The 16,676-nt window shown below is 42.0% G+C and overlaps 1 protein-coding gene across 1 annotated transcript in view; it reads right to left on the bottom strand.

Moving 5' to 3' along the window:
- Positions 1 to 14,731, bottom strand: part of GABRR2 (gamma-aminobutyric acid type A receptor subunit rho2) — a 33,873-nt gene extending 19,142 nt beyond the window's left edge. Inside the window, exons 1-2 of the mRNA XM_009093723.4 lie at positions 14,364 to 14,731; positions 6,081 to 6,187 (exon numbers count right to left, since the gene is read on the bottom strand). Of these exons, the coding sequence (XP_009091971.1) occupies positions 6,081 to 6,187; positions 14,364 to 14,551 (295 nt within the window). The 5' untranslated portion in view covers positions 14,552 to 14,731. The remainder of the gene's footprint in view (positions 1 to 6,080; positions 6,188 to 14,363) is intronic.
- Between the last annotated feature and the right edge of the window lie 1,945 nt (positions 14,732 to 16,676).

Genomic DNA, 16,676 nt, shown 5'->3' with positions numbered 1-16,676 from the left:
TGGAGGGAAAGAATTTTTCTGTGACATTTCTCTTGCTCAGTAAAATAGGCTTTGGTTTTTTGGGTACCTAAGAAGATAGCAAAAAGCACTGTATCTGTGGTGACAAGACACACTTTGATGTGCAGTGCAATCAACAGAGAAACAGCTCAAGCCGAGGGCTGTGTGCCCAACACATGCTGGGCAGCCCCCCACAACTTCCAGACTGTAAGGGAGACTCTCTGTGTAGGAATCCTTAATTTAGCCTTGATTCAGGAAATCAACACCCACACAAAGTCTATTTACTGTGATTTCTATGCTTCTCTGAACACTAATCACAGATTAAAAAAACCCCAAACAACAACAAACAGATAAAACCCAAACCCATAAACATAAGAACACTGTCAAGCTGATATCTGTCCTGCTCTCCTATTCCTTCCCTATCTGCCCTTGAAAATAAAATACCATGTTCTTTTCTTTGTTCATGTTCCTGCACAAACACTCAATAATCAGCAGTTTTCTCATTTCAAGGACAAAGCCTAAGGTTTGGTCTGGAGCTGACACAAAGCTTAATTAAATCCCAAATAAAGGGTGTTTCACGTTAAGCTGGATGGTCTGGAAAGTTCTTGAGAGAAGAAGTCCAAGGCTGTATAAGGTGTCTTTTCTCCAGTTATTCACAAATTTGGGGGATGATAAAACAGTGATTGTAATAGAAAGAGGGAGAAATTATTTTAAGACTGGGCTCAAACGTTTAGTGCTTAAAACAGAAATGTAAAGATAAGTCTGTAAAACCAATTTATCAGCAGAAATATTTACTCAGCCTTTTTTTGGGCAAACTCCTACTACAATCAGCAGGAGTAATCACTGCTTTTTCCTTCTCCCTTCTCCTCACTCAGCACCGGGGGCTGAGGCAATGAGAGAGCACACGAATGGGAATGAGGATCTGCTGAGACACAAAGACACTTTGGAGGAGGTTTAGACAAGAAGTTGGACTGAGCAGGGAAGGGTGAGTGAAGGGCCAGTGCAAGTGTTGCTGCTCATGAGGCAGCGACAGGAATCAAATGATCACCAAGTCCTGCTCTTGGCCATGAGCATCAGTGATAAAGAGGATTGTATCTTCACTCTGCCCATCACTCTACAAAACATCGAGTAAGATGCAGTTTTGTAGAGGTACTTGATGCAAGCAACACTGAAAGTGCCTGCTGCTTCTGAAGCAAAGCAGAAGCCCTGTCTAGAAATAAACTCTTTAAACCACAGAAACAAACCCTGGGTTTCCTTAAAGGTCATGTTGGCTACAGCACATACCATTGAATTAAATGGCTGTTGATCACCCAGAGAGAAATGTCAGGAGATCTTTGATCTCACTAACCCATGGAGTCAATTAGGAGCTGCTAGCTTTTTAATCCTGTCCCTCTGGCAACTGAACAGTTGAACCACAGAGGCGCAGGGTGTTTTGCCAAATTCCTCATCAAATGCCACTAGGGATGAGCAAAAAGAAAAAATGCCTCTGTATTGAGAGGGAGCAGAGTGTGATGAGGGTGTGGATGTGAAGGAACAAGAACAGCTCAGATGGTATATGACAAACTGAACTGGTAGACAGAACAATTTTGATTACAGCATTAGATGCAAAAAAAGCCCTCATCAGCCAGGCTTTCTTTGTCATAAACAATATTTTATTAATATTCACCTTCTCTTCAGAATGAGGAAATATAGAAGGGTCATCCTAGAGAGTTATAAGCAACAAAAGACTTGAACATGTTAGCACTGGGGAGATCTCAAAGCTCGGGCTCCTCTCTAGGATGTTCACTGCTGGAGAGGAAGCTAAATGGATCCATGTGAAAGCTGGGGAGATGGCTGATAAAAGGAAGCAGTGCTGCTTTGCTCAAAGCCTGCAATCCAGCAGAGTTTTTCAGAACACACTTTAGAGTCTCTGAAAAGTACCAGCCAAATTAATGGAATTTTGGGTTGGTTCTGACACAAAGAAGACTTTGTGGCTTGTTTCATATTGCAAACACTCCAGTTTGAGTATCAAACTCAGCCCCAGATTGAATGGGATGTCTGGCCTTGGACTAACCTCTCCAGGGAACCCAGGAGGTTTCCACAAGTCCTGTGCAGGAATGACTTTAGAAGGAGCCCAACATTAAAGCCTGTTACATCCCAGTGTGTCTCCACACCTAAAGACACCAACCAGTGAGCAGCATGACAGCTTCAAAGTGGGAGCTAGTCCCCAGTCAGAACAAGGCACAAATGTGATTTTTATTTCTGAACGGTGGAGCAGACTTGGGAAGAGAGGGAAGAGCGTGCTGCCATGACGATGCCTGGAGTCAGTTTTCCACTCCACCTCTGAGACTAAAGCTTCGTGACACCTCTTTAATTTTTCTCTTTGGCAGTGCTTTCAAGGGCTCATTGTTTCTCTCTGAAACAGTGTCCACTCATCTGTCTCTGAAGGAGGGAGGCAGATGAAGGCCCTGAGATAAAACCATGTACATGAGAAACGAGGGGGTTTGAGATCTCCTTACTGACAGGTGTCTTGTGCACACCCAGAGAGACTGCAAACCACTGTGGGACCTCTTAGCTGGGGCAGCTCCCGGGCAGGCAGCACCAGGACATGCTCATCACCCTCCTCATGACTGCAGGGCTTCATCCCTCTGCGTCTCACGGACGGCTGCTCATCAGCAGAGGAGCAAATTCTATTCCAGCCCGTGTCACTAACACTCAGTGAACTACTCCTGCTTTATTCATCCCACTGTTCTTCCATCCTGGCAAAAGCACTGCCCAGAAAGGGCAGCAAGGACCAGCTGATGTTAGGCTACTCGGCTATGAGCAAATATAATAAAAGTAAAGCATTAGGCTGGTCCTCAATAAAGAAGATACAGCTATTTTAAGTCTCAACTAAAGCTGCTTACTCACAGGCTCCCTGTAAAATATGAGATGTCATAAATGAAATGCTTAAAATGGGTGTTTAAGGAAGGCAGCAAAACAAACATTTACATAATCTCTAAATATTAATAATAGTAAATAATACCTGAACATCTGCTACCTAGAACAAGGTCACTGACATGGAGATAACTCTCTAAGGGTCAAAACCCCTGCAGTCTCTTTTAGCTTATGGATGCTCTTTGACCATCATCAAAGCAAAAAACTTTGTCATTGCCTCTGTACCCAATTGCCTGTCTCTAATGGGCTGAGGGCAGGCAAGACAGCCGTGCTTATTGGGCTGTTAATAACACAACTTACACAACATTGGTTTGCTCACTTGCTCTTTACAGAGATACTTTTTCTTGAAAAGCCCTTCACCTTTCTCTAACATTGGGGTTTTTTTTATTCCACCTTGTATAACCCCAGCCTGCTCTGCCCAGTGGTCACAGCTGTGTTGGGCTGGCAGCTTGCTGACTGTCCTCTGCAGACCAGCAAGTGTCACCATGGCCACCATAAAACAGCTCATACCCCTGCCCCTTTTTAGTGGGAAGGTGGAATTGCAGGCTGGCCCACCAAACTTGGGAACCATCGACAGTACTGGCTTTCTTTTAGTCTTAATGCTACTCACCTTTTACTTATGGTATTGTTTTAATTTTCCAGAACTGAGATGCCTTTCCCACCTGCAAGGTAACATCACAGGCCCAATGCAATGCTATAGAGATGGAATCTCAGACCAGAGAGGATCTTAGGGCAGCTACCAGTTACACAAGCTTCACTTTGACAGTACAAAAGCCTTTTTATCCTCCCCAGGTCAGACCACATCAGTTTGAGTGACACTGCCACAGCCAGAAGCTGGAAGGACTCATGGTGCATAGCAAATCACTGTGACTGCCTGACGAATAACATTACAGACAAAACTATGGGGATCACCTCTTGCCAGACTTTTGTTCCCTTTCCTTTATGCTTTTTTTCCACTAGGCTTATCATCTGTCACTAAAAACACACCATACAATTCTGCAGCTGAGCAAGAACCTGTAGCACCTGCTATCTCTGTGCATCTGAGTCAGGGTTTCCAAGGCTGGAGCCTCAACAAAGCTGTTTCCATGCTTTCCTCCTCATCCCATGCAATTTCAGTACAACTTTGCTAATACCACACCTTTGTGCCAAGAATCTCCACAAGTTATGGAGGTCTTAAGCAAAAATTTTTCAAAATCCATCATGTTTTTCCTTTATAAAAGAAAGGAACCTTCTCAGCAAAGGCTCTTAGGGTATTTCTCAGTTTTATAAACATTATTCCAAATTTTGGCTCTAGAACAATCTTGATGCCATGATGGGAGGTAGCATGGGAAAACAAGGGAAAAGAAAGATTAAAATGCAGTTCCATTAACACCAGAGGAGTGTCTGTGTAATTGCATCTGTCTGTTTGGTGTGACCTGTGCTCAAACGTGTTCTTCAAGGACCCTGTGACACTGATGAAAACAGTAAAATTCAGATGTTTCCAGAAATACAGTGCAGTGGTGCCACTGGGGGCCAAATCATCAGCACAACAGAACAAAACCCTGCAGCTTCCCCCCAAAACAGGCAGGATGCCCTGACATACATCCAGTTAGGGGGAAAAAAATTTTAAAAATCACCATGGCTCCCCCGCTGTCTCCAACTGAGGCAAGGTAGGGAGTCCAAATTACCTCCCAGAGAAGCCCTATCATCCCACCCATCAGACCAGCAGGTCTTTTGTCCAGAGGACAGATCAGCTGCAGAGAGGACAGATCAGAACCTTCAGTTTGTCCATACCAGGCACTCAGAAGTCAACAGCCAAGCTCCAAAAATTGAGGTTGGCTAAATTAAAAAAAAAAAAAAAAATCAGAAACCCTAAGACAGCATCCTCTGACCTTATAGCATGGGAGAGCATACCTGGGATTTAGGGAGGCATGTGCACTTTGGTGTATTCACACTTTTACAGGCAATTCATAAAGAAACCCAGTGCCAGCTCCCAGACATCATCCTTGAGCCTCAGCTACACCAGGGGCTTGGTGTGCTCCCTCCAGCCCCAAGGAGATCTGCCTATGCTCCACCCAGAGGCCAATTTAAGGCAAACTCTTCAACCCTAGAAGTAGCAGACCAAGTTAATGCTGATTAGAAAAACGTTACCTCCAGTGTTTAGGCTGGACCACCACTTGCCAGTAAATAACATTGCAGGGGCAGGAAGAACTGGTTATTACAGGTTTTGAATCCTGGAGTTTGTGAATATGTATATAAATTGTGAGCAGGGGTCAGCACTGTGCTCTCAGAATGGCACACCTGCACTGAGGGACAAGAAACATCTTTTCAGCCACAGCAGGAAGGGGCAGGTCTGAGAAGCTCTGTTCTATGGACCAGGTGCAAAGGGCACAACACTCTGTGTCACTCTGGGCAGGGAGAGGTAGCCCTTCACCCTAGATGGCAAATTGACAAAGGATGCAGCATTAGTCATTCAGTGAAAGCTACAGAAAAGTCTGCCCTTAGCTCTGGAAGGATTTGGTTATTGATGCAATCAGAAGAGGGATTGCCATACTGGTATTCCAGCATGTTTTTTTCAGGTACCCTCTTATCTCTGCTGTACTGAGTCTAGAAAGGTCAGGCAAGCACATTCCAGTAACTGGGTGTGACCAAAGGCAGAAGTGAAGTTGGCAAAGGTCTCCCCTCTCACTCTTTTATTTGCTTATGAGAGTTTGAGACAAGATTTTTTTTTCTGAAAAAAAGTATTCCGTTTTCTCCTAGTAATGGCAGGCTGTGATTCATCCAATGGGTTCTTTACTTTGCAATTTATTCACATCAGCTGAAAAGCTCATTGCAACTTCACAACCATAGGTGAATATTAAAACCTGCAGCTTGTTCCTCTTCTCAACAGAGTGAAACACTTATTGGGAGGGGAGGACTGGGAGGGTCCATCCTGAGCTCTGGGGAATTCCAGCCAAAACCAGAGCCAACTGCAGCATCAGGAAGGAATGTAGGAAATGTACAGAGCACAGAGGGCAAGGAGGATGAGCATGAAGCCTCTCTGAATTGGCACCAAGTCTTTCCCCTTCACACACTGATGCATTTGGACAGAGGTTTGTTTGCTTGGTTTTTAATTAGATTGTTAATTAGATAATTAGATTAATCTTAATTAGATTAGCACGGAATCAAGAGAACCATTTCGTTCTCACCTCCAAAGGCGGGCCGCATGGTGAAGTCGTGTTCGTCCACTCTGAGAAGCTGCTCAGTCTTTCCTCTCCAGGCTTTGGTCAAGTCACGATTCTTCTTAAAGATGTGACTGCAAAAGACAGCAACAGCATTGCTCCGATGTCTCTGTGCCCGAGTGCCACAGCTCCAGCCCAGTTTTGGAGCCACAGGAGCAGCAGCTTTGCAGGCACACCCCAGGGACTGTGGGGAGACTGTTTTGGAGCCAGCACCAAAACACAGACACAGAGCTGCCTTTCCACAGCATCAACTCAGACCTTTGTGCTCCACAGGCAGCCCTGCTCCCTCTGGCCCCTCCAAGGACACGGTGCTCCCTCTGCACAGAGCACAGCATCTCACAGGGGAGCTGCATGCAGTGAATGCCTTTGCAGCTGGGAGCAGGCACCAGTGGAAGCAGCTGGGTGCCCCACGTTACCTGGCCAGGATTTGGCCAGGTACCAAGGCAACATTGTCATGAAAAAGCTCTTTCCAGTGCTGGTCACGCACTGTCATACACCACTTGGAAACTGCCCCTTTAACTTCTCCAGCTCAGTGCCAGCAGTTTGTGTGGACAGAGGGTCTTCTGGCTTTCAGCAACAACAAAACCACCCATTCCTCCCGGCAACAGGAGGGCAGGAAGAGAGGAGTTTTATCTAATGAAGCCTTCAGTCCCTCACTTTTCTGAACATTAAGGTAGGAAAAATTCTAACTTTTTATTTGAGATATTGTATGATAACAGTGGAACAAGGATGACAACAAACCCCTGAGAAAAGTGCAAGACAGTCACTAAAATCCCGTAAGGGGATAACTAACCAGCAGACAAACAAATTGCATGCACTTCTGGAAGAAAATCCAGATCAGCATCCCTGGCTGCTCTGCAGCAGTGTGAGTGGAAGACTTGGAACATTAAGGTTCCTCAATCCCTTTGCTCTGGACATTAGAGCTGACGACGTTGTAAGTACTGCTGCAATTAGCTGGTTTCCAGTAACTTACTAAAAATAATTATGATAAATAGAAAGAACTTTATGCAAAAGGTTCAGGTTCCTTTTCCTGTATGGAAAACTTATGACTGAAAATAAAGAACAAAAAATCTTGGAGGAAAAATAGACTACTTAGGCTTAAAGTCTTGATCAAGAATTCAGAATACAAGAATTCAGAATACAAAACAACCACCCCTCTCATAAATGTGGGTATAGTAATGGGTGTTCTTAGCTTCACTAAAATATTAAGCATGATAAGTATGAGCCAAAGGGAGCATAAATCACAAATCAGAAGAAAAGTTTCCCATCATGGCACTCAGTTCAAGAAAGAAATGATGAAACATAGAGGGTGTTGATAGCTGCTGCTAACATCAATAACCCATTTCTTTACAATAAGGAGGGGAAAAGGAAGCAACAGAATTTAAAAATACTTGTATCAAATAGGTGTTTTGAAGGAATATAACCCCTGGTACCCAGGGCACGTGCTGCATAGGAAGGGTTGGATCTTCCCCAGGTTATTTTGGGCTGCTGTTTCACTTGGGCTGTCAGAGCTTCTCTCCCTGCCGGCTGTGAGAAAGAGCCAGCCGGAGCAAGCGCCCTCCCGACAGGGCTGCATTATGGTTACCTAAAAGCAGGGGTGTAAAACCAAGCACAGCCATTAATGGGAATGCTTGGAGGCAAAAGCTTGGCTTTTAACTGCTTGCTGCAGGGGGGAAGCTTTGTTTTGCTGCAGAGTTAGGGCTGCTGCCAAAGCGCTCCCCTTCACCAACCACTGCACGGCCTCTGTGCCCGAAAAGCTGGAAGTCTGGAAAAGGGATCTTCCTGGGTCTGTTTGACTTTAATTACCAGGGAAAAGCCAAAGTACCGGGGAATGTTCAATCAAGTCTCTCTCCTCAAAGAAGGGAGTAAAAAAGTCTAATTAAAAGTCCAATAAAACATTGGATTGCATTGTACAAGGAATTAGTATGGAAAACCCTGGCAGTATTATCTTGCAAATCAATGGCTCAGCCTCACTGAAATGTTACATTTTGATAAATTATTTAAAAATTATCCAACAGCAAAGAGCACACAGGAGAGCTGCTGAAAACAGAGGTTTAGAGGGCTGGCTGGGGGCATGGATACTGTCTAAGGAAGAAAAGAGGTTTTCAGGCACATCCTGAGCCAGGACTTGCATTTAATAACCATCATTTAATCATCAGTTCATGCCCAATCCTTCAGGTATTATGACAGCCAATTCAGATTTTACAGAAAGAGCTATGACAGTCCCTTTTCAATCAATTTAATCCATTTACAATGTTTTTGTATTGAAATATTTTTAATGACAGGAAGTCAACCTTTAAAATTTATTACTACTTTTGTCTATTTAATCTAATTCAAGACCAAGTTTGTTTGAAGAAAAATTTGTTTATAATAGCGTTTGACATCAGCTGTGCTGTATCTTCTGCCCCTCTCTGGCAGTACCCCATGCCAGCCCCACTGCTGTTTGGCATAGGGAACATCTCATTACTTGCAGCAAAGGTGACACCAGCTGCCAGTGCTCTTGTGGAGCTGAAGTGTGTTCTGAACACTGCTGCCCACAGGGTGCCTTTACTGACAATCTGATCACCAGTATCTCATAAATCCTCCCTGATGTACTTATGGTCTTTAGCATTTCTGATTATAGATTTGTCGGGGTTTCTTTCAGCTTTATGAATTCTCTGCAATTCACCACAATTGATTTAAATCCACCCATCTTGCTTTGTCTTTTTTTTTGCCCCATTTTTCATATATAATTTTATTGCTGTTTATATTTCATTCAAGGGGCATAAATTTGATAAATCTGACTTCTGTGAAGAATTGTTTCTGTTCAAAGAGGAGAGAAGGTGATAGCTCATTGAGCTTCTGTAAAGGTTTCTGTATTATTGTCCTAATATTTTTAAATATATTTTCCTTTCCAGTCACTTTTACTCAGAATTGTCTCAATTGCATAAAATAGATGTTTTTTTCTATTGCCCGATATATCAAAGAGAATTAATTCTTAATGGCATGAGAAACTACAGATAACAGCTCAGCAGGATTCAAAAAAGAGCAGGTGTCTATGCTGACATTCAGACCTTTCCAGAGCAAGATGAAGAACTTTCAGATTGGAAACAGTCCTTGTGCTGTAAAGCATGAGGCAATGGCTCATGTGGTGAGCTTGAAAGGAAACATGGTCTCCACTCTGAGCATGGCACAGCTGTTGGCAGCCCGATCTGGCAGGTTTCTGTGCCTTACCCTGGAGAATTCAGGATGGATTTTGGTCACAAGATGGTACCTCGTGGTCATGGGGCCTTGGTTCCAATTACATATTGGGATGTAGAGAAGTACTTCTAGAGTTTCAGTGAAAATCTTACAACTCTTCAGCATATTCTCTGGGGGGGAAAAAAATCCCAAAATGCATTAGGTGAAGGCATAATTTACTTTGTGTAGCACCACAGCAAGCTGGAGGAGATGCACACTCTGTAAACCCAGCATCAAGGAAGATACAAGGCCTCCTGCTTTTCTAACTACCAAAGCATGTGACTGCTGCAACACCAAGCCCTAGAAGTTAAGCTAAAAAGAGAAGATACAAGAACAGTTTATGACTGTCATAATGATTAGCTCACTCCTAGATGAGAATTCTAAATATATTTTCACTGCTGTGTTATGAGAGCATCTGTAATCTTAATATGCGTGGATTATATGGCATCAGATATGGTTGAGAAATTTCTGACAAACTGGGAACAAAGTTCCTCGATTTTGGTGAAGTGTCTTTCCAATGGCCTGTCAGGGCCACCAATTCAAGTGCTTTGGGAGCCCCAGCTGCCCAGGAAGGCCTGGCATCTCCACAAGATAGGTCTGTTGTGGGTTGGGTGGCCCCACCATTCTCTATTGCTTCCAGAGTCTCAGGGAAGAGGTACTCTGTTCCCCTACCTCTGGATGTAACATGATTCACACTTGCTCATCTGTGGGTTTATGCTGGGCGCAGGAAGGAAAGTGACTTTCCTTGCCAGATTTTCAGAAAAACTAAATCTGACTCTGGAAAAAGGATGGACACAAACTCAAAGGGTGTGCACAATCACTGCTGTTATACACCTTCTCTCCCTTTTTTTTTTTTTTCCCCACATTGTTCTTTGTCCCTGGCTGATGCTGCTGTGCTGGGAAAAAGCTTTAGTAGACATCAAACCCTGCACCAGAGGTTCAGCAGTACCCTGGACTGAAGTCCCAGGCTGGCCATACACCTCCAAAAAAGGGCTATCACATTTCAATCACTGAAGCACTAACAAACTCCAGATTTTTTGACAGACCACCAACAGAGCAAAGAGGATCTGTGAGGGCTGGGAAGTACTGCAGGCTAGAGGACATGTCTGCAGTATCCAGTTGAAAAATGGGAAAAAAATGCAGCTCCACAAGGCAACAGAGGGAAGTCTCTACCAGCAGCAGCAGTTTCAGCAGGGATCACCAGACTGCTTGCCCCAGTGGAATGCTGTTTGGAAAAAGTTTGTGTGCTGAGCCTTGTGCTGCTGTGTCCTGGTGACTGCCTTCTGCTTCTGGGTCCAAGCCTAAGGCTGGCATGTAGCATGCCCTGAAAATGGCATCTCTAATGAGATTCTCCAAAGGACTGACCACTTCCAAAAACCTTGGCAGGAAGTCTTTAGCTAAGAACAGGCCCAAGCCACTTCTATATCAAAGGCAGATTTTCTGCTGTTGAAGCATGAGGCTTCACACGGCTGGTAGGAGAGAGGAACAGGCAGACTCAGAGTAGGGTGGGCATGGGTCACTGGAAACATGGCATTCACTGGCACAACAGAGGTGGTAAATATTTCCTGAGTTCTCAATTTATGCAGAGCAATAAACATTACTAGAAGCATTACCAGCAATTTTTATAGAACAATAAATATTAACAAAACCACTAATTTTCAGAGCTTCTTTCTGTCTCTTGGAAATTCTGTCCAGCTGGATAATCTAGCAGGATTGCCAGTATTTGTTTACCATTTCTTAGAGGCAGCCACTGCTGAGCTACTGAAGAGTACCCAAAACCATTTCAAAAACGCATTGCTGGACATTCCAGCAGCACTTGCTTGCCACTTGGGATAAGGCTGATGCTCTGAGGAAGGTGCAAGCACAGCTACATACACTGTACAGCCAGTACTACCCTCAGCAAGTCTGACCTGCCCTGGCAGCACGAGCTCAAACTGTGTACACAGCTCTCTGGAAAATCCCAGCTATCAACATAGCAATACAGACCAACACACACCTGCAGCCTTCCATATTTACACTGTTTCCTTCAGCACCAGGCTGTTCTTCCTCTGTGTAAATTTATTCTTTTGTGTGCAGGTAAGGCTGGGGCAAACATGCCCTGCCCAGCAGTCACCCAGGTGACTCCAAAAAACGTTTTACTTCGCAATTCATTTATCACTTGAATTCTCCAAACAAAAGGAAATGCAAATTTTTTATCCAACAATGCTGTTACAGTTCTAGAGCCCTTGGTTTCATGCACCATTTGTACATCTTGCACATCAGCAAGAACACACTCAACTTCATAGAAACAAGTATCACTGATATCCTTCAGTTTCTCAATCTAAGTGGCAGGGACTGTACACCATGGAAAATGTGAAAAAATACTATCAAAGTATGAAGGCAGGAGCTGCTACTCCATGAGCACACACCAATTTCCTACACAAAGCCTGGGTTCTCCAGAGCATAACATGAGGCAGTCTCAGGCAACAGTCAGGACAGTGATGCACACAGGCAGCTGTTTCTCTATGTTATATCTCAATCTGTAGGAGCAGAGAGTGTTGTCAGTGAGGGGGGGAATGCAGGAGTAAGAGAAAATTAAATGCAAGGCAGTTTCTAATCAAGCAAGGATTATCCATTCCACATGCTGAGCGAGGCACTGCACATGGAAAAAAATAATGTGTTACAATGTATTAACACAAACAACCAGGAGTAATTAAGGATGCACAGGCAACTTAACCTGGCAATTCTTAATTTGGCTCCCTAACCTGCCTTTCCCCATGTTCCCACTTAGGTATAGGCTCAACAACTTCTCCACAGAATGGTGGCAGAGAGCTGTCCCAGAACCTGCAGGAGAAGCCACCCCAAGTGCCCAGAGCTCCGAGGGGAAGGACCTCTGCACCCTGGGAACCTCTGTGCAATGTCCAAGTGAGAAACTGCAGTGCTGAAGGAGTTCTACCCCTGCACAACCCAAGCGATATTCTTCAAGTCCATATAAAGACCTTTAGATCAGACTGATTTATCACCTTAGTGGACACAAAATATCAAACTTACCAGCTGTAGGCTCCCCAATATAGGAATAAATTTAATAAGGAAACTTTACCGTAAAATTTACTCTGTTTCTAATGGTAAGTCAGCAAGAGAAATACTAAGCAGAAAATGTGATGGAATTATTTAAAAGATCATTCTTTCAATTTCTCTTACATAATTAGGAAACCAGCCTGGGAACTAGTTTTAGTTTCCTTTTACTAGGATACTCCACTATTCAATGTTGTTTTAGGGACAACTAATTTTTTTCTATGTAATTGATAATGAATATGAAATTTTAAATAAATGCAATTGAATATTGAAATATCAAAACTGAAATATAATTGAATAGGAAAATTAGAATAGTAACAACACTTCTCCATACATTTATTTTTGTTGCAACATTGCATAATTCTCTGTATTTAAAATGTCATTCTCATTTGACAATCCCTAAAACCCGATTTTATAAAATGTTTAATAACTGCATTGCATAGGAATCACATGTATGCGACTGTATATATATATATATATATGGCCTGTAGTTCCTCAGATCCTACCTAGATGGAAAATTGTTCATTTAAATCATTATACCACAGATATTAAATAGTATTGTTATTCTTTGTAGTGTATTCATAAAAATAATTTTAGCAGTGCTTTGACTTTGACTGTGTTACAACTCACGAAAATATCGGCACTGTAGAACTTTTCTCCAAGTTCAAATAAAGCACAAAACTTTTAAAGCAGGGAAACTTTTACTTCAGGGTTAATTGATATTTAAAGAAGAATTTACACTATTTTATTACTTCAATGTACGTGATCTTTACTACACAGAAAGGTTTGCAAGGAAGTGCTACTGTTCAATGCCCCACATTCCTCAGAATACAGACTTTGGAATATTTTCAGAGTTCAATGAAAGATCTCATTCAATAATTGAGATTCTGTGAACTTCAGTGGTAAAACTTCAGTTGACTATAGGATTTCAGGATCAGGCCCTGGCTGTTTCAGCTTTTTAACATTTACGTCACAAAAAGCATATGCCACTGTATTTTTTCAATAAGTAGTGTAAATCTGATAGAATATTATGTTTTCTTTGCTTCCAATTTATCATGTTTCTTTTCAAAACATTCAAGTAACAGCACTGCCTATAAAAGTGTTGAATGATAAACAAAAAAGTCCACAAAAATAAATGAAAATTTGGAAGTTTACAGCCATAGTGAAACTATTTAATAAGATGGATTAACCCAATTTTATTTTTGAGCCCTTCAAACAATGAATAGTCTTGTAAGATATAACTGCCACTGGATGACATAACCACAAAAAAGGATAACATACTTTGGACTGTCTGGCAGGTTTGGAAGATTATCTTTTCTAATGTAAACTGCTAGACAAATCTCAGCAGCAGTAAATCTAATAAACTTTACTAAGACCTTTAACTCATTCTTGTGCTTTCACTTTAAAATACATTTTTCTACGCTTCCATGTATTTATTAAAAAACTTTTTTAATTTTACAATCCCTGGCTAATTTCCAGGGTTAAATTTGTTATCGATTACCACAAGTGTGTGCTAACCAACATCCTCATCTCAAATTGTCGGAGCAATAATGGGCAATTCCACGTGAATATAAGTAACACAGACATTGCAGCAAGCAGGTGAATGACCTGCCCAAAAACTGTGCTGAAACATTAAACAGTATGCACATTTTACCATCTCTGTTAACTGCAACTCCTCTGAATTCCCTCAGAAATTTGCAGGTATGGCTAAGAATAATTTTATCACAATCCATGCCAAAGCAGTCAACTTCTCTGCAAGACCTGCCTCACTCACAGTTAACCAAGGTTAGCCATAGAATTGTCCACTTACCCATAAAACTGATTATACTACCAGAAACTGTTATAAAAACATTATCTGTAAAGCTGTTTGAACACACAATATACATGAAGACATTGACAGAGTGGGTTTTTATATGCCTGTAGTAATGTATTTGTAACACTGCAGAAAAGATACAGACACGGTTTAGTAACCCTTACCTTGCCCTCTGCACATCCAGATGGGTCGTCCACCTCCTCCTCCTGTGCTTTCTGCTTTCCACGAGAAGAACTAAGCAGAAGATTAATAAAAGGAGTTTTGTGAAATAAGGCATCTTGCTGGAAATGGAAGCCGGGCACTCTGCACTCCAGTGACCTCCTGCAGTACAAGTCCCCCCGGGCTTGAACATTGAATCAACTCTAATTCTGGCGCGTCGCCTTGGTCGGCGAGCAGCGGCAGAAACGCTGCGTTCCCGGCGTGATGCATTCGACAGACTCCCGGCAGCTTCGCACTCAGCGCTTTTCCCTCATCACCGCCTAATGATTGGCCATTACTCACCAAGTTTGCCTCACTGCACATTGCCACTGGGTCCTAAAGGATACTTGCTAAAGCCATTATATAAAAACCCGCAATTCTGCACGCCGGCTTTTTGCTCAATCCCCTAATCTCAGTGCTATCCTCCTGCCAGACTGTAAAACCAGGCTGTCCCTTTTCATTAGGCTTTCTACATTTTTTGATCCTCTGTACGGCATCTTTTTCAACTAGTAACTGCCTGTGCCACGTTTCAGACATGTATCTCATTGAAAAATGTACGTATTTTAATGGATTTAGGGCAGTTGAGGCTTTATTTTCTGTCTGACTCTTCATGTGGTTGAAGACAGAATATGAGCTACTTTCTCTGAAAAAGCTGACTTTATTTTCTGTTAACTCAAAAGGAAAATTAAAACAGTAACTCTCAATCTATGCATCCAATCGCCTGTACATAAACCAAGCCACCATTAGTTGTTTTTTTTTTTTTCCAAAAAGTATTTGCATAATCAGCCATTTTAACTTTTATCAAAGGAGATAGAAACTAAAATTAAAATCAGCTATTTCTTTAATCACAATGAGGAGGCTGTGTCCAAAATCAATTCAAGGCTTATTTCCTCGCAGCCCGGTCACACAGCAATGCTGATTTGGCCTCTCTGTGCGGCACCGGGCTGTGCTAACAACAGCCAGTGTGTGGTACTCGTACAGGGGCAGAAGTCTGCTTGGCACAGCAGGGACTTTGCAGGACTAGAAGAACGCATTCAGAGCAGAGACTCCAAAGGAGCAAGTGACAAAACCCAGCAGAACGATCTTGAGGGTCAGAGCTCTCCCAGAACCCTCTTCTGTGAGTCCACGTTCGCAGCACTTGAACGGGGATTCAGGCACCGCACCAACAAGGGAACACAGGGCTTCTATCTTAGAGGCCACAGGATCTAAACAGGTTTTTTAGGCTTTTGGTGTGGCGGTTTTTTTTTTTCTTGGGGAGGGGCACATTTGTGTATTGGTTTTTGCTTGTTTTTATTCAATTTCTATTAAGATAGATTAGGCAAAATATGTTAGTTAATATATTGACATTAAATTGGTCTGCAGCAGAAAAGTCTAACTGCTGAACAAATACATACTTTTTTTGTCTGAACTTCTGACAGAAGTTCTTCTTTCACCTTTTTTCCATTATACCTGCAAGCAAGATTATCAACAATACAGAGAAATGCTAAAAGACTCAGATTTTGGGGGTTTGCTAAATTCACACATCTCCCTTAGACACAAAATGGGTTTTCCTTATTTTAGAAGTTGTTATAGCTACTTTAATGCTGCAATACAGTAATATATATTATCGTTCATAAAATTTAGGAAAGCTCTAACTAGCTTGATAAATACTTGCTAAAAAAACAGGATGAGAATCTCACTTAAGTCAGTGCTATTACGTTTGACAGCGACAAAATGAAAGCTAGCTAAACTTACATGTCTTTGAAATAAACATGCTGAACAATAATTTGAACAATAATACAAGAGGAAAATTATCCCACTTTCTTCTACTTCAAGCATTTAAACAGTCAAAGACAAAACTTCTCAAAACCCTAACAACTGTAGGTCTACTGCCTATTTATGCCTATATATGCCTTTTCACAGTATTCATGAATATTACAAGGGACTTTATTATAAGTAGATCCCTGGGTACAAAATATTGATTTTGGGAAAAAAAAACCCAAAAAACAAAACCCCAAACAAACAAACCACATTGAAAAAACCCTGAAAAAAAAAAAAATCAAAGAAAAAAACCCAACGAACTAAAAGAATCCCCCTTACAAAAACCCAACCAACAAAAAAAAAACCTTAAAACAAGAAACAAACTGCTATGTGATACTTGAAACATATCCAAAGACTGGCTTGAAACTTTATTACTAGCAGGATTGTAATAAATACTTCTGTTAAGCATGTTCATATATATCAGAATTTAAGTATAATAATGTTTAAATTTTCTTTAGTAAATAAAACCACATACAAAA

Source organism: Serinus canaria, chromosome 3, assembly GCF_022539315.1.
Source record: "Serinus canaria isolate serCan28SL12 chromosome 3, serCan2020, whole genome shotgun sequence".
In the NCBI taxonomy this organism is placed as follows: Eukaryota; Metazoa; Chordata; class Aves; order Passeriformes; family Fringillidae; genus Serinus; species Serinus canaria.
The sequence above is the reverse complement of the archived record's forward strand: the minus strand, read 5'-3'. Positions and strand labels throughout refer to the sequence as shown.